Source organism: Lepidochelys kempii, chromosome 18, assembly GCF_965140285.1.
Source record: "Lepidochelys kempii isolate rLepKem1 chromosome 18, rLepKem1.hap1, whole genome shotgun sequence".
NCBI lineage: Eukaryota > Metazoa > Chordata > Testudines > Cheloniidae > Lepidochelys > Lepidochelys kempii.
This window is the reverse complement of record NC_136397.1, coordinates 23,158,850-23,183,037: the sequence shown is the minus strand read 5'-3', so window position 1 is coordinate 23,183,037 and position 24,188 is coordinate 23,158,850. Positions and strand designations below refer to the sequence as shown.

Below are 24,188 nucleotides of genomic sequence, written 5' to 3'. Positions count from 1 at the left end.
GACCGTATTTGTGTTCCATTATAAGTGAAATATATTGGAATTCATTTCTACTTATTCGTCTTATAAAGTAGGTTTCAAATGATAGGTCATGGCAATGATTAGCATGGGGAGCCTGCTGGTTTTTCTTTTAAATATCAAAACTCATTAGGTGAATCTATCCGTCGCTGATTTTCTGCACATCTCCTCCCTTAACTATTTGTCTCCTAAATTACTAGTCACTAGTCCATGTGCTGCATTGGTTCTTCCACTTAAGGGGCAGAGACTGTATTTTTGTACTGAAATAAAAGTGCAATCCCACTTCAAAAAAAAGTTTAATTGTTAAAAATGTGAAGTGCATCTGCATTTGGCTAAGCCAACGCGAATGAGGAGTAGGTTCGGCGGGAGACTGAACAGAGGGACTTGCTGCAGCACTCCAAGTTCAGATTCTATGGTGAACTGCAACTTTTCCGAAAGACCCGTATGCTGCGAACCGTTAGTTACGACTAATGCGTTCTGTCTGCATAGCACGTGGAGACCATCTCCTGAGTCTGCCAGAGACTCCGCCTGTTCGGTTTTGCTCCACATAGACGTGTATTTTCAGGAATGTCCCTAATGTGGGAAGTGTGTTCAAAACAGAACACTTTCTCAGGGCGATGGGGTAGAAGGACTTTAGGCCTCTCCATGGGGCTGTGCCCCCAAAAGCTGCCATATTATGCATGCTCATTGCTTGAGGCAGTCAGTCGTGGCCTAAAGTGTGTAGGGGAGTCCATCCATAGTCCTGGTATACAAACAGTGCATCTCCTCTTTCCTCTTCTAGCATCAAAGAATCATAGAATAACAGAGTTGGAAGGGACCTCTGGAGGCCATCTAGTCCAACCCCCTGCCCAGAGCAGGACCAATCCCAACTAAATCATCCCAGCCAGGGCTTTGTCAAGCCTGACCTTAAAAACTTCTAAGGAAGGGGATTCCACCACCTCCCTAGGTAATGCATTCCAGTGTTTCACCACCCTCCTAGTGAAAAAGTTTTTCCTAATATCCAACCTAAACCTCCCCCATTGCCAGACCTCATGGCACTGTGATCTAATGGATTGAGCTCAGGACTGGGAAACAGGAACACCTAAGTTTTAGGCCTGAACTCTGGGGAGCTGGACATACCTGGTGTGTCTGTGCCTCAGTTTCCTGTCTCTGAAAGAAGGTTCATGCTCACCTGCCTCAGTGGGCGGTTGAGGATTGGCTAACGTTTGTACAATGCTTTGATGTTGGACGCACTGTCATTACAGCTGTGTGTGCAACAGCCTGTCCAAGGCTGCCTTCATGCCCCATCTCTCCTGCTATTGCTACAGAACATTGAGTATCAGCCCAGGGTAGATCTTAAAGCTACATGGACCTTTTTCAGTGCCGTGGAGCCCCTGTCGCCCTGACCCATTGCCGAAATATGATGTGACAAAGAACCCCTTCCTGCCTTTAAGCACAGGACTGATGTTTAAATATACTACATAGCAAGGTCCCTCACACTACTACAGCTTCTTTCCCATCCCAGAAAAACCTCTCCTCGTACCAGTCCTGGGAGAGCTCAGCTCCATTTTCTCTGCTGAAGTATCCAGCTCCACATCCCAACTAACTCGCTTTGATATCCGTGCATGCGGTGGAACGTGGTTTACCTACTATGCCTTCGGTTAAAATCCAGAATGATTGGCCCTAGAATTAATAGTTACATTTCAGGTCAGCAGGTTACAGGCAGATTTCAACAAATGTCATTATGCAGCCAATGTTTGTTCTGCTCTGGTTTCCGTGTACGTGAACTCCTCCAGCCATACTCCATACCCCCTGTGCTTTGATCCTATCTGATCTCTCAGGCTTAGTTGGGTCTGTTCAGGGCTGTGCACTGAAGGGAAACTGCCTGGCTGGACGCTCCAGGAAGGTGTTTTTGTGATTCGGTTGGTGCTACTCTTCCCTCGGAGTCATTGCCCCAGCATGGTGATGGGAAGCAATGCTGTATTACAGAGAAGATACAAAACCAAAATCCTGATCTCTTGTCGTCCTTTGTAGCTCCTATGGCACTGCTAGTAGAATAGTGGAGTTGCCATGATATGACCAAATTCCAAATATCTTACCTCCCTAAATTCCCCCTGAGCTTCCCGTTGTAAATTGTATTCCTCGTTTCCTGTCCTAAACTGGTATTGTTTTGCTCTTGTGCTAACAGCAGCCATGTTCTGCCTGAGAGATGGATGCATTTCAGTGGTGGGAGAAATCGCTATGTCTCTTAGCTCACACGGGTGCTCGGGGTGCAGTCAGAGCCTGTTGTGAAAGGTGTTCCATAGTGGAGGTTGACTGCTGACACCTTAATAAAGGATATGGTACTGTAGGTTGACTGGCATTTGGTTGCAGACATTCCAGATAGAGACTGAGTTTGCCTGGCTAGACGAGATATCAGTTACTCCTCTCAGCTGGCTAGTGCCATCCTGGAGTGTGGAAATTCCCACAACCAGAGAAAGGGAAACAAAAATAACAGCGACAATTGGAAAGAAATATTCCAAGACTTGTCATTCCTCTTTTGTTACCTAACAAAAAATCGGTCTAGCCTTTCAGTTGCTCCTAACCCTAATGTTAGCCCATTTAGCCGTATAGTGTTTTAACAGTCTAAGTAATGGATGGCTATTGTTTCTTGCTGCCACTGTGGGAGCCACTGATTAACCAAGCCATCTGTGTTTTGCAGGTTGTATCATTACTATTTCCGGACGCATGACCTTCACGAGCAATAAATCCATGGAGATTGAGGTCTTCGTTGATGCTGATCCTTTTGTTGATGAGCCTAAAGAAAGATATCGCGCTGTCAGTGCATTCTTTACCTATGTATCCCTGAGCAAGGAGGGGAAGCCTCTACCTGTTCCACAGCTGGTGGTAAGAATTCTTCATTTAAAGAGCTCAACCTTTGTGCTGCATTATGTGAAGCCCCGGGTTGTGGAGCAGCACAGGAATAACTTCTTGTTGTAAGGCCTCGCTCCTTTCACAAACAGAAGGTACTACCCAGTGCTTTCTGGTCGCCCCCGTAGCTCTGAAAAGGGTGATTTGGGCTATTTCTGTGCTGAGGCTAGAATCACTCGAATGAGCCAATTTTCAGGAGAGTCATGGTGTTAGGGAGGATGGAGCCTGCCTGGCCAGTGGGCTTCATGTTTCCTGTACGTTTCCTGTTCTTAGCTACTCTGGTCAGACTCGTATTTGTGTTGGGCTGAGCAGGTCTGGTCAAAAGCCCACACGTCTTTCCTGGCATTTCCCCATCTTAAGCCTGTAATTTTGCTGCAGAATAACACAGGAGATCAGCGATAGACTATGACCACATTTGGAGCCCTTGACTCAGCTTTGGCTGTCTGGCCTGCGGAGCCACAGTGATTGCTAGGAAACCACTGAGTACACAAGAAAAATGTCCCAGCAGGCTGATTCACTGTCACAGTTTGGATGCCCAGGGGAGGCAAAAGGCAACTGTCCTGCCTTGAGACGTGCCAAGAGGAGCCACGCCAGGGTTGTGCAGTTCTCCAAAGCTGAGTCTGCAGGGTGTTTGGGTGTTTCTCTGCTTGGTTTTGATCCCTCTTTAAGGGGATCTAACACGCACAACCAACTCCAGGTAGTCTCTCTCTCCCACCCCCACCCCCCCCCCACACACAGATGGGCAGCTTCTGGAGCCCCTGGACAGCAAGGTAAGAAAGGGGTTATTTATAGATGACTCTCCCAGTGCCAGCTGGGCATCTGAATCCAGCCAGCAGACATTTTAATCTGGCCCTTGAGCTACTGCCGGGGAGCCGGGTTGGAGCTTGCCCTGCTCTGGTGCTGTGGTTGGGGAGTGGGGCCAGGGTCTTGCCTTGCTCTGCACATGCTGTGGCTCCGCGCGTCTCCCGTAAGCAGCGACATGTCCCCCCTCCGGCTCCTATGTGTAGGGGCAGCCAGGGGGCTCCATATGCTGTCCCTGCCCCAAGCGTCACCCCCACACTCCCATTGGCCAGGAACCACAGCCAATGGGAACTGCAGGTGTGGCGCCAGCCAACAGGGCAGCGTGCAGAGCCACCTGGCCACGCCTCCCCATAGGAGTTGGAGGGGGGACATGCTGCTGCGGGAGCTGCAGGGGAGGCCCCTGCGGATGGCTGTGCCTCTACATAGGAGCTGGAGGGGGCACATGCCGCTGCTTCCAGGAGCTGCTTGAGGTAAGCGCCACCCACAGCCTGCACCTCTGACCTCCTCCCGCCCTCCAAAACCCTCGGTCCCAGCCTGGAGTACCCTCCTACACCCCAAACCCCTCATCCCCAGCCGGAGCCCTCCAATTTCACGAGCATTCATGGCCCACCATACAATTTCCATTCCCAGATGTGGCCCAAGGGCCAAAAAGTTTGCCCGCCCCTGTCCTACGCCCTAAATGTTACCGCTGCCTTAGGTATGTGAATGTGAGTTATTTGCTAGCATGTGAACTTGCCAAATTCTGGCTGCTGTCATCCGCTCACTGTCCAGTGTTGCATTTCTGCTCTGCTGTGCCAGTTTCATTTAGCCTTAATAACTGTCTACATCTGTCCAATCTGTTAATGCAGTTACACCTCAGTATTCTACTGTTGTTTAAAATGGCCATAGCTCCCAGGGCAGAGAATGCTACCCTGAGAGGGCAAGGGAGTAGTTGTCCCCAGCGCTCTGGGTGATTCAGCTGGTCTGGAGCCAGGGGGAACCAGGAGCGAGCCAGTAATGTCACGGCTGCTTTTCTTTGGGGAGCAGTAGCTGAATGAGTTCAGAACATCACTGGCCATATCACTTCTTGTCCTGCATTCTTCCATTTCCATGTTCTCTCCTAGTTGTCGCTGACTGCTTTATCAATACTGGAGTGGGCAAATTCCCCCTCAGAGTCATGGGAAAGGAAAGGCAAACTTTTTGCCCTTTGTAGTTTGGGGAAACCTCACCTGTACTTGAATTCCTGCCTCTGTGCTCCTGCATCTCATTGATAGATACCAGCTCACCAGTGGTACAAACACACAGGGACAAAGATGACATGGCTCCTAACCCTAATTCTGGGGAGCAAGGCCCAAAATACCTTTGTAAAATGTTTGATTTTTTCTGTCGTGATCTGGATGACTCCAGGGGTGCGAGAGCTCCTTGGAGGGTCGCTGCCACAGCACAAAGGGTTTTAGAAGTGTCTGTAGCTGTTCCTTTCACTTGAAATGCTGTGGGGAGGTTTGTCTTTAGTAAACAGCTAACACAAAGCCTTCAAACTGCACTTGCAAATATGTCTTTCTAAAAACAAATGTTCGGCTCATTGCTTCAAGGTTACAAGCTTCTCATTTCTTGTTCATTAAAGACCAAGTATCTTACAGACTTCAGCTTTTTATGTGCTGTCCTTCGGGTTTTGTTGTCCAACAAGACCTCTTTCCTTCAGTTATTCATCAGAAAAATATAAGCATAAATAAGAGTTTCCAAAGCAAGTGTCAGTCTTAACAGCCTTCAAAATGAATAGATTTAAGTATAAACATTGTCAGGTTTCAGAGTAGCAGCTGTGTTAGTCTGTATCCGCAAAAAGAAAAGGCGTACTTGTGGCACCTTAGAGACTAACCAATTTATTTGAGCATAAGCTTTCGTGAGCTACAGCTCACTTCATCGAATGCATTCAGTGGAAAATACAGTGGGGAGATTTTATATACACAGAGAATGGTAACACCCATTGTTTCATGTTGAATTCAGCTTCATTCACGTTTCTTCCTTTGTTAATTGTAAAAGCTTATGTAGAGATTTGAATGTTTTATGAATGAAGCAAGGAATCTGGCCCCCTGGAACCTCCCGAGCTGTAGCTCATCCCATGTCTGTATGTTGCTGATGAACCCCTTTCCCCATTTGCTACTGTCAATTCTGCTTCAGCCTTCCCATTTATTTTTAGCTCTCCTGATCCACTGTTCTTTGACATATAATGCAGCACTGCTGACTTGGAGTTATTTCTTGATTTAATATTTTATACCGTGTAGATCCCCTTCTGCACTCCAGCATTTTGTCAGCTAATTATAACTTAGCCAGCAGAGTAGCATTTATGTATTTTTACACACCTGTATTTACCTGTTGTATACATTTTTAATGTGCTGCTTGGAAGAAGCTTTAATTCCTGATAGCTGCTGCTCTTTAATGCTTTCTTTGAGTGGAAGCTGTATATTGACAGGTCTGAGGGTCTCTGTTTGTTTATCACTCTTATCCCATACATTTTTAAGGGGCCCTGCTTGGTATTTCTGGGCTAGTTTCTGTAGGGTCCATATATTCTCTTTGTTTATCTGAAAGATGAAAAAAACAAACAATGAAATGACTGTCTCACTTGGTAACTTACTATACAGCGGCTTGTAGCTGGGGACCCACTGTGGGGTGGTTGGATACTGAATGACACTCGCCTGGTGTCCTGGGACACCAAACATCACTTTCATCTTGCCTGGATTCATTCAGAGCCAGCCACACTCCTCGAGGTGAGTCACCTGTTACAATTCCTGGGTGCTATGGCTTTTAAAGTCACAGCTAGAAAGTCTGAACAACAACAAACTAATAAAAACACTCCATTTCTATGGGGCAATAAGTGTTTGTAGTCTGGCCAGCTGTATATCTTTCAGTTCAGGGATCCTGTCCATCAGAAAGAAAAGGCAATGAGTGAAGAAGTCATTTCCCAGTCTCTAAATCTAGAGGCTTTATATAATTCCAGACACTCACATTCAAGTATCTGGTAGCGAGACATCCTGCAGTCATGTATTTGCCTCCTGAAGATACAATACTGCATATTTAACTTGCCCAATTTTAGAGACGGTAGAGGACTGTATGGCTTAAAGAATGAACCATAAGATTTTCACCACTGACTGCAGTGGTGTTACACTGGTGAAAAGTAGTGTGTGAGAGGGGAGAATTGGGTCAATTTTATTGTAACGGGCTGCAAAAATCCTCTGGTTTGCTTGCAGAGAGTTGCACTCATGTTTTTGCTTCAGACCTTTACATTGTTCTGGTTACCGTCTTTAGCTGAAATTAAACTCCATGAGGTCTTTTTTCAAATTGCTGAATAATTGAAGGAATGCGAATGTTACTAGAATGAAATGTGCTATTTTTTGTGAACTTGTTCCTTTGAATATTATAGAGTAACTTAGTAGAATTTTGACATCACAAAGCTCATGATTTGCTCTGTGCTACCTTGAGCATCATGCTGATGCCTGTATCAACACCCACAGAACATGATTCCCATGCTGGTTTTGATGATGTCAAACTTATCTCCCACTTCAAGTTCTTTTTGCATATTGAATGCTTTTAAAAGAAGTGCTGTTTTCCCCCCAGCTGGAAAAGCATAGCTGGCTGTAATGATATTGGGGGAAACAGCACCATACTCATCCTGCCTGCCTGAGCTCTGGATTGCAGACACTTGAGTAGACAGGGGTATATGAAGCAGGATCACCCCTCAAAACCATCAACTCATACGGATAGTCTTTACTGCTTTACCTAGCAAAGCCTTTAATGCGCAACCATATGCGATGGTGACCTTAATATATATTGACACTGTCAGCCACAATGGGTCTCCTAAAATTATGCTTATTAACAGTTGTGCAAAGGTGAAATCCTGCTGGACATTAAAGGAAGTGGGTTTGTGAGGCACTGTATCAGCCAATTCTTTCTAGGCAGAACTGAGAGGCGTTTCTCCAATTGAGATTTAAAAATAAAAGATTTCTGTCACTGTGCTTGTATATTAAAATCCTGTTCAGGGGCTGTGTGAAACTGTCCAAATCCAGCATTACGGTGAGCTATAAGCGGCTTGATTGGAACATGTCCCTAGTGGTGTATGTCAGGAGGGAGTAACTCCAGTGAAGTCAGGGAGTTGCCCCAAGGTGAGAGGAGAATCGGAATGATCTCATGGTGTCCTATGATACAGAAGCACACCAGAGGTGAGTGAAAGGGAGTTTCTGCCCTAAGCTGGAGTTTTGGCTGCTTGTTCTTCCAGACAATTACTAGTACCCTTATAGAATCATTGACTGCAGCCCTTTTCTGCTAATGACATGAACAGACATTGTTCAAAATACATCAAGAATATGATTTGTGTAGGAGTTGCATTCATCTAAAATCTACCAACTGGGGCACCTGAAGCTTCTGTTAGATTGTTGAGGCACAGCCAGCTCTAGTGAGCCTGTCCTGTTACATTGTAAAGGGGCCATTTCAGGTTGTTTGTGTTTTCACAGTGTGCCCATCACATGTGTGTCCGATGTGGCTGTCCTTCTCACACAGACATTTTCAGTGTTTTCCCACAGGGAAAATACTTTTATACCAACTGTGGAGATTTTAGGCACCAACTATCTTCATTTGGATGAATTTGCCTTTGTCTGTCAAGTTACTTTCTTTGCATCCTGTTGATGTGTGTCATGAGGCAGCAGAGGGCTGCCCTCAAACTTCTGAAACAGGCATTTTAAAATGTAGCTGACTTAGGAACATTGAGCTTTCTATCCTCCTCCCATCCTTGTTTCTCTCCCCCGAGTCCGCTCAGGTCTATAGCAAATGGAGTCATTATCAAGCTGATAGTTGGCATTTATATAGTACTTCACAACCATTATCTGATTTGATCAGAAGACAAACTCTGTGCAGCTGGTCTGTATTACATGCCCCACTTCCTGAGTTACAATTTTAGGGATCCCTGACTCCCAATCCCGGCCCAGACCCCTAAGCAGACATTCCCTATCCTTGGTGAGTAGCTGGAATTACCTCCTCAGCAGAGGGCCTGCACATGACCCATGCTCTCCTTAAACCCTGTTTGGAGGGCTCACATGGGATTTAAGCAGTGCTTTGGGGGGATTTCACTCTGTGCCCACATTTGGTTTCTTTCTACCCACGGAAAGAAATATTAATCACACAGACTCAAGACTAACCACCTGGGAGTATTTGGCTAGTGTTTGAGTTGTTTAATGTGCAACATCCCTCCTCCAAGTCCCAGAGGAGATGTTTAGCTGGACTGTGCGTAGCCACTGGGATTGTTGATAGCGGGACCACCTTGGAGCACAAAGACCTTTTAAGGAAATATGCAAAGCACGTTGCTTTAAAAATGAAAGGGTTTTGGAGGAGATGTACTCCCTTTCTGCAGGCTCGCTGGGTGTGATTAAGAGCAGTGTGCTGTAAATGAGCATTGCATGGAGCTACTGGCACATTTATCCAGTAACGGCAGAGCTCAGAGCAGAACTCATTTAGCAAAGCCCCAGAAGAGGAGCAGGAAGTCTGTTGGGTTTTAATGTTCAGATTAGGAGCCTGTTTCGTGAAATATAAATAGCAACTTCATTATTGTGGGAGTTCATATTTCAGCAGCATATTCTCTCCATCGGCCTCTCACATGGGTCTGTTTTGTTTAAAGAGAGTTGCTGATAAGGCCTATGAGATTAGTTACCACTCATAAGAGCATCTTTATTTTAAGAACTGGCTGATGGTGAGATCAGCCTCTTCCTCTGCTTTGAAAGTCCCCAATATGAGCAATTTAATTCAACCTTTAGAAAGTGATGGGAATGGGATGGGGATGATGCGCACTGGGATATTTGTGCAGTAATGTCATTTGCAGTGAGTTCCAGCATCTTCCATGAGATGTTGCTTCATTAAGCCTTGTTCCTATAGGAAGTGCAGTGTGTTAGCTGGTGCAAAGCCATGTCAATTCTGGTGGCTTAACAGGCAGCGATGTGGCATCTACTGTCCAGTGCCACTCTGCTGTACCTCAGCGGTGCACATGAGTGGGTATTTTACCACATGCTAAACAAAAGGCCTTGGGCAGTTTCTGCCCAGAGTTTTTCACATAGGTCCTGGCTGGGAATGGTGGCTTCCAGCAGCTAACCATCACCAACGTGCTTATGTCCCCCGGACGCTAATATCAGTGCATTTCACATGCCTCGTGACCATACATGTTTGTGGCCATAGGGCTGAATTCTGCCCTGGCTGTTGCCTGGCACAGTGGGTTTGCACAGGGTGCAAGTCATTGCAGAGCTCGGCAATACCTCGCTTGCCCTGCTCAATTAAATATCTAAAATAATCTAGACACAAGTTTTAATTGCACTCATTATCATCCAGAGACGCCTTATGTTTCCCATTATAAACTCAAGTGAGGTTTCTCTGTAAGACTTCACTAATTAAAGAGGTCTGTAACTGTCAGGCTTACAGGAAATTGTTCTGCCCACCCCTCGAAGCCCTGATCAGCCTAGACAGCCATTCATTCTAAAACAGACAGGCTATTGACTCTGCTAATTGTGAACTTCATTACTTATTTCATATGCCAAGTTATCAGGGTGTGTTCTCAAATCACACACAGGAAAGGCAAATGCCAAAGCGCTTTGTTTGCAAGTTTCCTATTGGAAAATTAGAACAATGTTTTCCACTGTAGATTAGTCTTACACCCACACGCAGTGGGGCCAGGCTGGAGACCATATGGGAGATGAGAATTCTGGGCCAAACTCAGCTGCTCTCACTAAGCAGGCTGCCTTCCAGGCCTGGGGCAGAGCTGGGAGCATTTAATGGCCCTCTCAAGGGACCTTTGTAGGAGGCAGCACCAACAGATACTAGAACCTCCAGCCCTGCTTGCCTGGAAGTCTGGGCTGGCAGCTTAGTTGAGTGGATAGGGCAGGGTCTGGGTCTGGACCCCTGTTCTGAGCCCACTCCTGGCACTAGGTCCTGTGACTCTGGACAGTTTTGTGGCCTTTCTGTGGAGCTCTGTTCTTTACCCACCCTTACTTTGACAAACTGGAAATAAGACACAGATTAAGCAAGGGTAAATCTGCCATTGGAACAGATTACCTAGGGAGGTGGCAAATTGACCACCTGGAGTCTAAGTCAAGATGGGCTGCTCTTTAAAGGATGCTGTATCTTGTCCATTAATAGTTGGGCTTGATGCAGTAATCACTGGGTAAAACTCTGGCCTGTGTTATGCAGGAGGTAGACTAGCTTATTATTATAATCCCTTCTGGCCTTAAAGTCTGTGAAATTGTAGATTTCCATGTATTGCTTTGAGATCCAGCCCGCCGCTCCCTTCCTTTTCCCTGGTGTATTTACTGCCAAATGGTAGCCAGCTCAGATGGTCTGTGGTAAAGTGGATGAGCTGTGCTGTCTGCTGCATGGCACTGTTAGCCAGACGCACTCAGACTCGTCCAGAGACTCCTTCGCTTGTTTTCTCTGCAGCTGTACTTGGCATTCTAAAAATGCATGTGTCTTCTGAAAAGTAAGTGTTTTATAGGGAGGAGGGGAGTGACCTCCCAGAGCCAGCTGGAGTGTGGAGGGCTGCAAGATGGCACTTCGTCTCCCATTACTTTGTCAGTGTAGCAAGAGAAAAGCAGCAGAGTGGTGGCTTCTGAGCGTCACTTGAATAATGTAAAATATCTGCAGGTGCTAACAGGCATGTAGTCCATGCTGCAGGCCAAGCTTTCTGCTCCCACAGGGCAGATTCTGGCCCCCGTTGCCCTGGAGAGCAGCAAGGCGAAACAGGCGGCCCTGGCCAGGGCGCAGGGCTGCTATCTTTCCTCTGTTCGGTCCAGGGGAACGAAACAGCCCGCTGCCTTTGAAGACCTTGGTCTAGCCTGCACTGGAATTTTCAGGCCCTTCGCTCCCATTGGATATAGCTGTAGGCCAGGCTACTACCAGCTCAGGCCTTTCCCCCTCAAGTCTGAAAAATGGAAGTGTGGACTCAGCCTTACCCTGGCTGCGTGTGTCCTTCTACCCCCTTGATACCACCGGGGCATCAGGGACACTCCAGCAGGGCTTGTATTTTAATGGCACGTTACTAATTGAGTGCCAGCCCAAACTCGGCCTTCAGGGTGCCTGTCTAGGTGTGTGCACCAGCTCTTTGTGCCGCTCTTGAGCAGCAGCCTGCTTGAGTGCAGCATAGCTGGCCCCGTGTGCCAGACGCTTCAGAAACGCTGCGGAAACTCCAGTCACAGGAGGATGCTGAATCCGAAGGCGAGCCAGGTTTTTTTGGCTCCCCAGTAGTGAGCATCTGCTCTGGAAAGGAATGTTCTTGCTTACTTTGTAATTGCTTTTAGAAAACAGCTGGTTTTTACATCCGTATTATTCTGTCCAGTGGAAAGGGACATCAAAACCCTTGTGTACTGCAGAGAATGTGAATGTGATCCATCTAGTGCTGGAGTGGACAGGGCTGACTCTATTGGCATAGCAGTAGCATGGCATGTTACCGGGCAAGGGAAGCAGAGTTTGCCACTCCAGGTCAGGTGTTCACTGCTAGCCAGCAGTCTGTGTAGGAAGCATGTCTCTTGCTCTATCTCAATCCTCCTGTCCTTGCCCTAAAGTGCTTACAGTTTAACTAGAGATACTGGCAACCCCAAGGCCAGAATTTCTATTTCAGCTGATGAGGTGATTCTGGTCCTTGCACCAAATCTCCACTGAGTCTCTTTTAAAACCTCTGGAGTTCACCTTAGATCTGATATGGGACTTGCCCTGCTATGCAAGATGAAACGTGCCCAAAGAGATGAAAAACAAAACAGTGGTTGGAGTTGGTGTTAACTTTTTGTCTCATTTCACTCAAAAGTTAGCACCTCCAGGTGTTCCGTCGAGCATGATTTAGTTTCCATACTAGGTCATTAGGGGCTGTGTGGGCAGATGATGCAACATCAGCAAAATATGTGGGTGAAGATACTTTTAACATCAAAAGGATGGCAAGTCCCCTTGTGCTGTAGCAGACAGCAGTGTCCTGAGTCACTGTAGGGTCATTGGTTGGGGGCTCTGACATTCCACATTGATCTCAGCCCCATATGTTTCAGCTGCAGAGTAGCTCCTGTCCCTGGCAGGCCCAGAGCAGCCATGTCAGATGCAGCTCCTGGAGCTGACTGGCAGATACATCTGTGTATCTCTGGGCAATAATTTAATAATTAATCTGTATTGTTCCCATGTAGTTCAGGGTTATACATTTTTAATCGATTCCCCCAGGCAATTGCACCAGGTGCTGCATTGCCTTTAATTTTTGCCATGTGCTAGTTGAGGGAATTCGGGGGTTGGTAACAGATGCCCACCATTAGTATTACTAGTTAGAACTTCAATTTATAAGCCTTTAAGGTCCTGTGATTCTCAGTCGCCTAGTGTTTGATGTTAAAATCCCAGAGTCACACAGGTGGGACCACACACAATATTCTCCTGAGTCTTTGTTGTTCCTTTGTGCATCTGAGTGAGTGCTTTTCTGTTCCCACCTTATAGTCTTAAATAAAACATGATCTGGCTGATGAAGTAACTGCTGATATGGCATACTTGGGTTTCTCCAAGGCATTTGACCTAGTACCACATGATACTTTGATTAAAAAATTTGAATTCTATGGAATTAACACATTAGCTGGATTTAAAATTGTCTCACAGATAATCCCAGAATGTAGCTGACAATAGGGAAGTATCAATAAGCAGGACTGTTTCTAGGAGGGGGACAGCTTACTGTTAGTGATTTGAATCACCTGGTTAAATGGAACAATCCAATAAAATGTATTTTCATAAAATCATCAAATATCAGGGTTGGAAGGGACCTCAGGAGGTCATCTAGTCCAACCCCCTGCTTAAAGCAGGACCAATCCCGACCTAATCATCCCAGCCAGGGCTTTGTCAAGCCTGACCTTAAAAACTTCTAAGGAAGGAGATTCCACCACCTCCCTAGGTAACGCATTCCAGTGTTTCACCACCCTCCTAGTGAAAAAGTTTTTCCTACTATTCAACCTAAACCTCCCCCACTGCAACTTGAGACCATTACTCCTCGTTCTGTCATCTACTACCACTGAGAACAGTCTAGATCCATCCTCTTTGGAACCCCCTTTCAGGTAGTTGAAAGCAGCTATCAAATCCCCCCTCATTCTTCTCTTCCGCAGACTAAACAATCCCAGTTCCCTCAGCCTCTCCCGATATGTCATGTGTTCCAGTCCCCTAATCTTTTTTGTTGCCCTCCGCTGGATGTTTTCCAATTTTTCCACATCCTTCTTGTAGTGTGTGGCCCAAAACTGGACACAGTACTCCAGATGAGGCCTCACCAATGTCGAATAGAGGGGAATGATCATAGGATCATAGAATCATCGAATATCAGGGTTGGAAGGGACCTCAGGAGGTCATCTAGTCCAACCCCCTACTCAAAGCAGGACAAATCCCCACGTACCTCGATCTGCTGGCAATGCCCTACTTATACATCCCAAAATGCCATTGGCCTTTTTGGCAACAAGGGCACACTGTTGACTTATATCCAGCTTCTCGTCCACTGTAACCCCTAGGTCCTTTTCTGCAGAACTGCTGCCTAGCCATTCGGTCCCTAGTCTGTAGCGGTGCATGGGATTCTTCCGTCCTAAGTGCAGGACTCTGCACTTGTCCTTGTTGAACCTCATCAGATTTCTTTTGGCCTAATCCTCTAACTTGTCTAGGGCCCTCTGTATCCTATCCCTACCCTCCAGCATATCTACCTCTCCTCCCAGTTTAATGTCATCTGCAAACTTGCTGAGGGTGCAATCCACTCCATCTTCCAGATCATTAATGAAGATATTGAACAAAACTGGCCCCAGGACCGACCCTTGGGGCACTCCGCTTGATTCCGGTTGCCAACTGGACATGGAGCCATTGATCACTATCCGTTGAGCTTGACAATCTAGCTAGCTTTCTATCCACCTTAGTGTCCATTCATCCAACCCATACTTCTTTAACTTGCTGGCAAGAATACTGTGGGAGACCATGTCAAAAGCTTTGCTAAAGTCAGGGAACAACATGTCCACTGCTTTCTCCTCGTCCACAGAGCCAGTTATCTCGTCATAGAAGGCAATTAGATTAGTCAGGCATGACTTGCCCTTGGCGAATCCATGCTGATTGTTCCTGATCACTTTCCTCTTCTCTGAGTGCTTCAGAATTGATTCCTTGAGGACCTGCTCCATGATTTTTCCAGGGACTGAGGTGAGGCTGACTGGCCTGTAGTTCCCAGGATCCTCCTTCTTCCCTTTTTTAAAGATGGGCACTCCATTAGCCTTTTACTTTAATACAGGCAAATGCCAGGTACCTGCATCGGGGAACAAAGAATGCCAATTATAGATACAGGATGGAAGTCTGTCTCAGAAAGCAGTGATTCAGAAAAGCACTTGGGTGTCGTTGCAGATAATCCTCTCAGTGTGAGCTTTCAGTACAGTGTTGTGGCGAAAAGGGCTAATGGGGCCCTTGGGTGTATAAAAAGGGGAACATCGAATAGAGATAGGGAAGTGGTCTTGCCTGGTAAGACTGCTGCTTGTATACTGTGTCCAGTTCTGGTGACCACACTTCAAGAAGGGTGTGGAGATATTGGAGAGAGTTCAGTGGAGGACCACAAACGTGGTCCGGGGCTGGAAGGCTTAAGGAGTTAAATGTATTCAGCGTACTGAAGAGAAGGTTTAGAGGTACTTGATCGTGGTGCATGGGTGCTGCTGACGCATGGAAAAGAGATCTGATCGTGAGAAGCTTTTCAACCTTGCTGACAGAGGCGCAACAAGATTCAATTCAACTTTGATATAAGATGCAGCTTCTTAGCAGTGTGGGTGATTAAACAGTGGAACAGTTTACTGGGGAGGCAGTGGGCTCTCCAGCTCTTGGAGTCTTTATGACAAGATTAGATATCTTTCTGAAAGTTGTGTCTGGGAGAGGTTTGCAGGCTGGGGACAGTGGACGTGGGTACGGGCTGAATGTCTGTGGTGGTCCCATCTGGCCTTGGAGTCTCAAGCTTCAGAGCTTCAGCATGTCACTTGCAGGGGTCAGGAAGGAATTCCCCACCCCACCCCCCAAACACCCATTTGCAATCTGGGTGGCTGTTTTTCCACCTTTCTCTGAAACATCAGAGATTGTCCACAGCTAGAGACAGGATGCCAGCTGGGGTGGGCCAGTTGTCTGGGCTAGTCCAGAGAATCCTATTTATAGCGGCCTGGCTGGTGTGTCTTGCTTACATGTTCAGTGTCCAGCTGACTGCCAGATTTGGGGTCAGGAAGGAATTTCCCCCCAGGTGAGATTGGCAGGGACCCTTGGGGGTTTTCACCTTCCTCTGCAGTGACAGGCCCGGATCACAGGCTGGGATCCTCGAGGCATATCTCACCTATTTGAGCCCTTGCTGTTCCAGAGGCCTCAGTCTCTCCTGTTCTCAGCCTGGGGCACACAACAGTTACTCTCCTGCTGACTAAACTGCTTTAGTTTCGTCACTGGGCTCCACATCGGGGTGACATGTTCCTGCCTGTGAAAGGCAGGAGGTCAGACTAGATGATCTCATGGTCCCTTCTGCCCTTCATCTCTGTGAAACTAGTGCACTATTTTCCCCTTAAAGATGGAGTTTCTTTTCCTGTTCAGTTTTCAGAGTAACAGCCGTGTTAGTCTGTATTTGCAAAAAGAACAGGAGGACTTGTGGCACCTTAGAGACTAACCAATTTATTTGAGCATAAGCTTTCGTGAGCTACAGCTCGCTTCATCGGATGCATCGGAGTTCCTGTTCAGTCAGGTCAGTCGCCTCCACCCCCTCCAATTCCCCCTTGAACGGCTGATTCATGGTTATATTTTTGCCCTTGGCCGTTCCTTCCATAATTCAAGTGGTAGGAAGAAATGTTTCCAGGATTGCTCGGAGGCTAGTCCCCTCAACTTCAGCTCGGGGGAGAGGTTGCTGCTTGTTCAGCATTAACGCAAACTCTGTGCCGGCTCTGCAAAAGCCTCCTGGTGAGCAGCGTGCGGATGGTCATTTGTCCATGTGGGCTGTGTGCTCCCTGGCCCTGGGGCAGCCCCACTGTTCTGGGGTAACAGTTACTTGAGTTTGTGAAAGTGTTTTAGTAGCTTCTGTTGCCTTTGTGTGTAGCTCCCATCAATCGTCGCACAGCGAATTAAGAGCAACACAAGGTCTCTCCAGTGGGATTCTTGAGCCCCTTCCAGCTGGGAGATGGCCTTTCAGTTTCTCCTGCCCATCCCCTGATAGAGTGGCGATGGCAGCAGGGACAGAAGGCACTCCTCTGAGTGCCCCTACTGCACTGTCAAGCCCTACCAACCTCCCTCACCTCGTCCCAACCTGGGAAGTAATTGTAAGTGGCCATCAGAGGCACAATGGCTGTATTAGCAGTGTTGACAGAGGGATATGTACAGTCAACTGCTAGACAGATGAGGCTGGTGGCAAAGGACTGAAATCAGGACTTAATTTGGATCCCACTGTGGGAGAGATGGAGCTGCTGTGTAATAAGCTAAGAATACGGTTTCTTGACTTGGTTAATGGGATATTTACTGTATGGCTGTCCTGGACTAAACCCCCAGGGGGGTTGGGAACCGAACAGGAAGGCAACACAATGACGTGAGATAAGACCTCTCTCAGCAAATATTAGGGGTGGTGTGAGTCAGTGCAGGAGCCTTTTGCTTTGACTCTACCCCCTGTGAGCAAACGGGTTTGGGGCAACAGGTCCCACCCTGGAAAGTAAGGGCTAGTCTACACGAGAAGCACCACATCGTGCAGCTGCCTTCTGCTGTTGGGAGAGCACAGAATAGGGCTGTCGGCAGCACAATAAAACCACCTCCCTGAGAGAGGCTGATTCACAGCCCTGAGCCACATTAGTGAGACTGACACAACTGTTGTGTAGACAAACCCTGCGTCAGAGGGCTGCTGTCTGGATTTAAGGACAAAGGAAAGCCAAGGTGAACCCAGATTCTGGAGTGTGGGGTGTCTGGGAAGTGGGACCTGCCCAGAGTTTCTGCTAAGGAATGGCAAGCCTCTAGGTAAGATCCATGTGCCTGTATGCCCAAACCAGAAAAGTGAAGTGGACACTGAAATAAAGCTGTAGCATATAAATAATAATAATAAAAAAACCTTTTGTTAAAATCCTTTTAGTCTCATCTAGTGCTTTGCTCCTGTAGTTCACTAACAGTACTTTCGTTTTAAGAAGGCTGTTCTGAGCCCCTGCATTTACTGCTGGTCACACGCTCCAGACGGGAAGAACTGTAGGTACCGAGTCCAGTTGGATCTGCTGGATATCCATGGTGTATACACAGGGCGCTTTGAGAGAATCACCTCGGGAGAGGTGAAGGCACCAGGCCTGAGCTCTGCAGCTAGCACCCTGCAGCCTTTCCTGCACTGCCAGCCCAACGAGTGCTCAGGAATGTATCAGGTTTCCTTCTCTGAATTGCTGTGGGTGACTCTAATTGTTCTCAAGCCACTGTTGGAGTGGTTCTCTCTGCATGTGCAGCGGTGTTCACCTCCCAGAGCACTTCAGCTAAATTAGTCGTGTTTGTTTACTTGTTTGTCATTTACAGCCAGGAAAACAATAATGGAGAGTGGAGCCCACGCAGAAAACAAGCTTCTCTCTACTCCTCTTCCTCAACAGGGCCGTTGTCTTGTCAATTAGTGCGCTGTTACTACCTGTATGGCTAGGAAAAGCTTCCCATTGTTTACAAAGAATGTAGGCTAATGGTTCAGCAAGGAGCATCCTTGAAAGCGACAATCCATTCATACTGCTGTTCTTGTGGCTGAAAAACAGGACCAAGATGATGCATAATAAATAAATGTGATCCATGAACGTCCCCTTTGCTGGTTGCAATTAAGCCATGAAGGGTTGGCCTGCATGTCTCTTGCACTGACAGATTTTTCAGCCAGGGCACGCTTGGCATGTGAGATTTGTCTCTGCACATGGTGTTTGGATAATCTTGGTATGAACATTGCTTGGGAAAGCCGTGTGAGTCTCTAGTCTAAGATTTCACTGGTTGCTGGGCTACACCCGCACTGCACGCTTCTTTTGGTGGCATGCATAGCATGTACTCGGGAAGCCCCAAGCACGGGTTTAAGTAGCAGTATAGACAGTGAGGCATAGCTTAAGACAAGTAAAGTACGGACACGGTATGTAACTTACGTGGTTCCCCAGTTGCCCAAGCTGTGCATCCCATCTGTGCTGCTGTTTTCTCCTGTATAGTGTCCTGCTGTCTCCGCACTGCTGGAGCCTTTGCCCACCACAGGAAAAGAATATGGCATCGGGGAACGACTCCCAAGGTGCGGAAAAGCTCAGCCTCCCCCCTGCCAGAGCCTTTCACGGACATGTGTAGCTAGCCTGCTTTTCACTGCAGCATGGAGCTACACCACTGACAGGGGTGTGCAGTGTAGACGTAGCCTTGAGGGGAAGCTCATGAGTTTATCCAAGTGACAAGGGATTGCAGACACACGTTATAGATGAGCCTTCTGCTGAAAACTTAAGCCAAAGGTTTTAGGGGCTTTTTACTCAGTAGCTTATAAATAAGTGACCTCCTTCTGCCCCACTCTCAACTCCCATTTACTGGGCCAAGCTAGGCATAGCAGCCTGAAGAAAATGCCCATCCCATAGACAACACTGAAGAAAGGTGGGGGTGGGGAACATAATAAAGCGACTTGGAAAAACCAACTCTAGCTGTGTGGTTCTATCGCCCATTTCAGAAGAGAACTCGCCCCAGCGTTTGAACTGCGCCAGAGCTGCTGTTTTGCTGGCTGGGAGGCTGCCAGGCTGGGACCTGGGGGCATGTAGAGAGCAGTTTGAGATGTCTGTGAGAGGAAGGGTTTGCTATAACCATACATTCAAAAGCTCATTCTAGTCATTTTTGCCAATAGCCTCTTACTCTGAAACATCTGGAAGTAAAGACTCCCTGCTCTGGTTTGGTCTCCTAGCTCCTGCAGGATATTTTCACTATACACAAACCTGTTTGTTTGGGCTCCAAGAGGTTTGACTTGTTTCTGTTAGAGCCAGTAGCAGAAATGTCAATGTGTTGGACCTCACCATCCGGTCCTAAAGGACTTGATGGACCCAAAGGTGGGTGCTCTGGGGAGGCATTATGGGTTGATGATACTACTAAGTTACACATGTGCATAAGGGTTTGCAGGCTTGAGTCCTTGGACTGCAAGTTCCCGAAGTCTGGGGTTGTGCCGGGCTCTGTCTGGAAAGTGCAGCATTCACCCTGGTGCTGTCTAAACGAGAGAGAATATGATTTTAATATTCTCTTGCTGCTAGCCTCTGATTGTAACCCAAAATCACTGATAACTTTGCTGATGCATTCTTCATTGTGAAATGAATTTGTTCATCCAAATCCTATTAGCAGGGTTACCTACAGCCAAGTGTTCTGCAGAGTGTTTATAAAACCATGTAAATTGTACCTAAAGTGTAACAAATTCAGTAATTTATAAAATGAATGGCCATGAAGATGTTATCCCATCAGGGACTTGGCAGTGTGTACTTGGCTAAGAAATTAAAAGCTGCCATACGTGTCTGAGAAATTGATTTACCTTCCTGGCTAACCCACTTAACAAACATCTCTGTACATAAATAAGTGAATTCCCTGTAACGTTTGACAAACTTGCACTCTTGCTGCCTTTTAACTTAAGGAATCTCAGGCTGCTGGCTTCCTTGCGGCTGCAGGGCTCCTAGGGCTTTTATTTGGTGATCGACTTTTAAAAAGCAATGAAGGGCCACAGCTTTTGAACTAAGAAAAGATCTTCGTTCAAAACAGAACATTCCCCTCCTACAAAAGGTGTGTCTGTGGCCTGCAAGGGAGGCTGAGGGCTGTTCTTAATGACACTAGGGCACCTTCCATGGCTCCTGTGGTTTGCATGCCATTCAGTTGGAAGCGTCTCTTGAAGGTGATCTCCTTTTAGCACTTGTTGGCTGTGGATCAGTTTGCTGAATATCCTCCATCTCTGAACTATAAAGAAATAAGCATGTCTGCCGGGCAGAGACTGTCTGCTGCTATGTGTGGCCACTCGGGCTTGCAGTGCACTCATTTCTCACCCCTAAGATTCATGGAAGAGCTTTTTTATCTTAAATTCCTGCATAAATTCTCCAAGCCATTTCCTATGCTTGTTCTCCCTGGGGTGGATGATCAGATTCCTGTCAATAGTTTCTACTCTGTTATGCTGCAGTAAATGGGAGTAACTCCATTTGACTTCAGTGGAGTTACCCTAGATTTGCCCTGGTGCTGCTGAGGTCAGAATCTGTCCCATAGTTGCAAAGTCCTTGGGGTCTTTCAGGCTGGAAGGCAGACTAGAATGTTGACTGAATTGTTATGAAGTAAGCTAAGAGCTCGCTGTCAGACTCGCAAGCATCCAAAAGAGAACAGAAATAATATTCAGGTTTTTGATTTTCTGATCAACAGGTAGAAAGTGAAGATGAGAAGAGACGTTTTGAAGATGGAAAAGGGAGATATCTTCAAACAAAAGCCAAAAGGCAGGCACAGATGCAACCGCTCACTCAACAATGACCCTTCATCTTGGACCTAAATATTTATGGCAGAGCTGCCTAGAAATAAACATAACCACTTTAGAATTATTTACTTGGACAAATAAAACTAACCTTTCACTCGTGTTGTATGAAGTGTTCATTGGGCCCTGTGTATTCATTGATCCTGTACCTGTGCAAATGGTGGCAGAATTCATTCTGTGCGGCAGAATTGTACTCCAGAAGATAAGTTTTTCCTTTTTGTTTTTTTTAAAGTGAGCCTTTCAGATATGACTCAAGCGTTGAGATGGAGTGTTTGTCTTTTTGCGTTCACACATAAACTGAAACAATCGTTCTGAAGTCTGAGCTGTGCCACCATTCGTCACAATTGAATGTTAAATCTGAACCGTAATGATGCCAATTTTAAATCAGTTTTTGAATTAGAATCATAAAATATCAGGGTTGGAGGGGACCTCAAGTCCAATCCCCAACTAAATCATCCCAGTCAGGGCTTTGTCAAGCCTGACCTTAAAAACCTCAAAGGAAGGAGATTCCACCACCTCCCTAGGTAACGCATTCCAGTGCTTCACCACCCTCCTAGTGAAAGTTTTTCCTAATATCCAACCTAAACCTCCCCCACTGCAACTTGAGACCATTACTCCTTGTTCTGTCATCGGCTACCCCCGAGAACAGTCTAGAACCATCCTCTTTGGAACCCCCTTTCAGGTAGTTGAAAGCAGCTATCAAATCCCACCCCCCATTCTTCTCTTCTGCAGACTAAACAATCCCAGTTCCCTCAGCCTCTCCTGATATGTCATGTGTTCCAGTCCCCTAATCATTTTTGTTGCTCTCCGCTGGACATTTTCTAATTTTTCCACATCCTTCTTGTAGTGTGGGGCCCAAAACTGGACACAGTACTCCAGATGAGACCTCACCAATGTCAAATAGAGAGGAATGATCATGTCCCTTGATCTGCTGGCAATGCCCCTTCTTATACATCCCAAAATGCCATTGGCCTTCTTGGCAACAAGGGCACACTGTTGACTCGAATCCTGCTTCTCGTCCACTGTAACCCCAGGTCCTTTTCTGCAGAACTGCTGCCTAGCCATTCAGTCCCTAGTCTGTAGCAGTGCATGGGATTCTTCCGTCCTAAGTGGAGGACTCTGCACTTGTCCTTGCTGAACCTCCTCAGATTTCTTTTGGCCCAATCCTCTAATTTGTCTAGGGCCCTCTGCATCCTATCCCTACCCTCCAGCGTATCTAACTCTCCTCTCAGTTTCGTGTCATCTTCAAACTTGCTGAGGGTGCAATCCACACCATCCTCCATATCATTAATGAAGATATTGAACAAAACCGTCCCGAGGACCGACGCTTGGGGTACACCACTTGATACTGGCTGCCAACTAGACATGGAGCCATTGATCTCTACCCGTTGAGCCCGACAATCTAGCCAACTTTCTATCCACCTTATCGTCCATTCATCCAGCCCACACTTTTTTGTTAAACTACTGAGCAGTTTTAGCAGAAACATCCAGTCTAATGTTTGTTCCATAATTCCAGGCAAACTGCTGTGCCTTTCTGGATGCCAAAGGCCCATGCCTACTCCCCAAAACCACTAGCTTCCCAAAGGCCAAGTTCTGCAATACAGCTGTGTTTTATGTTTCTAAAAGGCACATTGAATATGTAGGAGCAGCATAAAATTGAATTTATGTCCAAGTAAATACTACCAGGTTACTGTACACCGGGTATTATTCATTCCAACACCATTCAATAAAATAACTCCAGTCTGCCATAGGTGGAGTGGCACAGAAAGCAACGGGCATACCAAAGAATACACAGGGCCATGACTTTTTGTAATGCAGTGTTGATCTACAGTATGTCCTAAAATATGTACACCAAAGCTTATTTATATTACTCAAGTATAAATGCTACTCAGTATTGTATGGGACTCTCAGTTCATTCCATTCAAATCTATGTAATATTTATGTGCACATCTAAGTTATTTAGGGTGCACTGTGACATGAATAAAATCGGTCAGTCTTCAGCTGAAGGAAATAGGGTGTCATTTTTTTCTTTTCAGAAATTGTGTGTGGTCTAAATAATCATTCCAAGGTGTCCCAGGAGTTCTCTTCAGGGTTAGACTTGGGCTAATGTGTTCATTGGATTGAATGGGAAATGCCCCTGGAACAGGAGCTGCAGGACTAAAATGTGCAGTGCTCTTCATACTGAGTGTCTTCGGATAATCCCCATGGAATTCATTTGTGTCATTAGTGTTGTGGTCACTCACCCCCCCCCCCCCCAAGGGTTAAGAAGCTCTCATTAGAAGCTGCATTGAAATTACAACTCTAATCTCCTCAATAAACCAGGTAAAAGAGGTGAAAACACATAGCCTTGACAGGTGAGTGTGCCAGTCAGAGAATCATGGAAATGTAGGGCTGGAAGGGACCTTGAGAGGTCATCTAGTCCTGCCCCCTGTGCTGAGGCAGGACCCTGTAAACCTAGACCATCCCTGGAAGGTGTTTTTGTAACCGATTCTTAAAACCTCCAGTGGTGGGGAATTCCACGACCTACCTTGGACGCCTGTTCCAGAGCTTAACTACCCTGAGCATTAGAAAGTTTTTCCTAATTTCTCACTTCAATCTCCCTTGGTGCAGATTACGCTGATGACTTGTCTTATCTTCAGTGGACATGAAGAACTATTGATCACCGTCTTCTTTATAATCGCCCTTAACATACTTGAAGACTTAACAAATGCCCCCCTCAGTCTTCTCAAGACTAAACATGCCCAGTTTTAGACAATTTTCTTCATAGGTCAGGTTTTCTAAACCTTTTATCACTTTTCTTTTTTGCTCTTATCTGGACTCTCCAATTTGTCCACATCTTTCCCAAAGTGTGGCACCCAGAACACAGGACTCCAGTTGAGGCGTCGTCAGTGCTGAGTAGAGTGGGATAGTTACCTCCCATCTTACATACAACTCTCCCATTCATATACCCCAGAATATTAGCCTTTATTGCAACTGCATCAGATTGTTGGCTCATTCAATTTGTAAT

At 46.5% G+C, this 24,188-nt stretch overlaps 1 protein-coding gene across 2 annotated transcripts in view; it reads left to right on the top strand.

Moving 5' to 3' along the window:
• ACOT7 (acyl-CoA thioesterase 7) overlaps nucleotides 1-23,181 on the top strand; it is a 108,263-nt gene extending 85,082 nt beyond the window's left edge. For both annotated transcript variants that reach the window (XM_073316627.1, XM_073316626.1), the window contains 2 exons: nucleotides 2,696-2,880; nucleotides 21,076-23,181. In XM_073316627.1, coding sequence (XP_073172728.1) covers nucleotides 2,696-2,880; nucleotides 21,076-21,180 — 290 coding nt within the window. In that variant the 3' untranslated portion in view covers nucleotides 21,181-23,181. The remainder of the gene's footprint in view (nucleotides 1-2,695; nucleotides 2,881-21,075) is intronic.
• The last annotated feature ends 1,007 nt before the right edge of the window (nucleotides 23,182-24,188 follow it).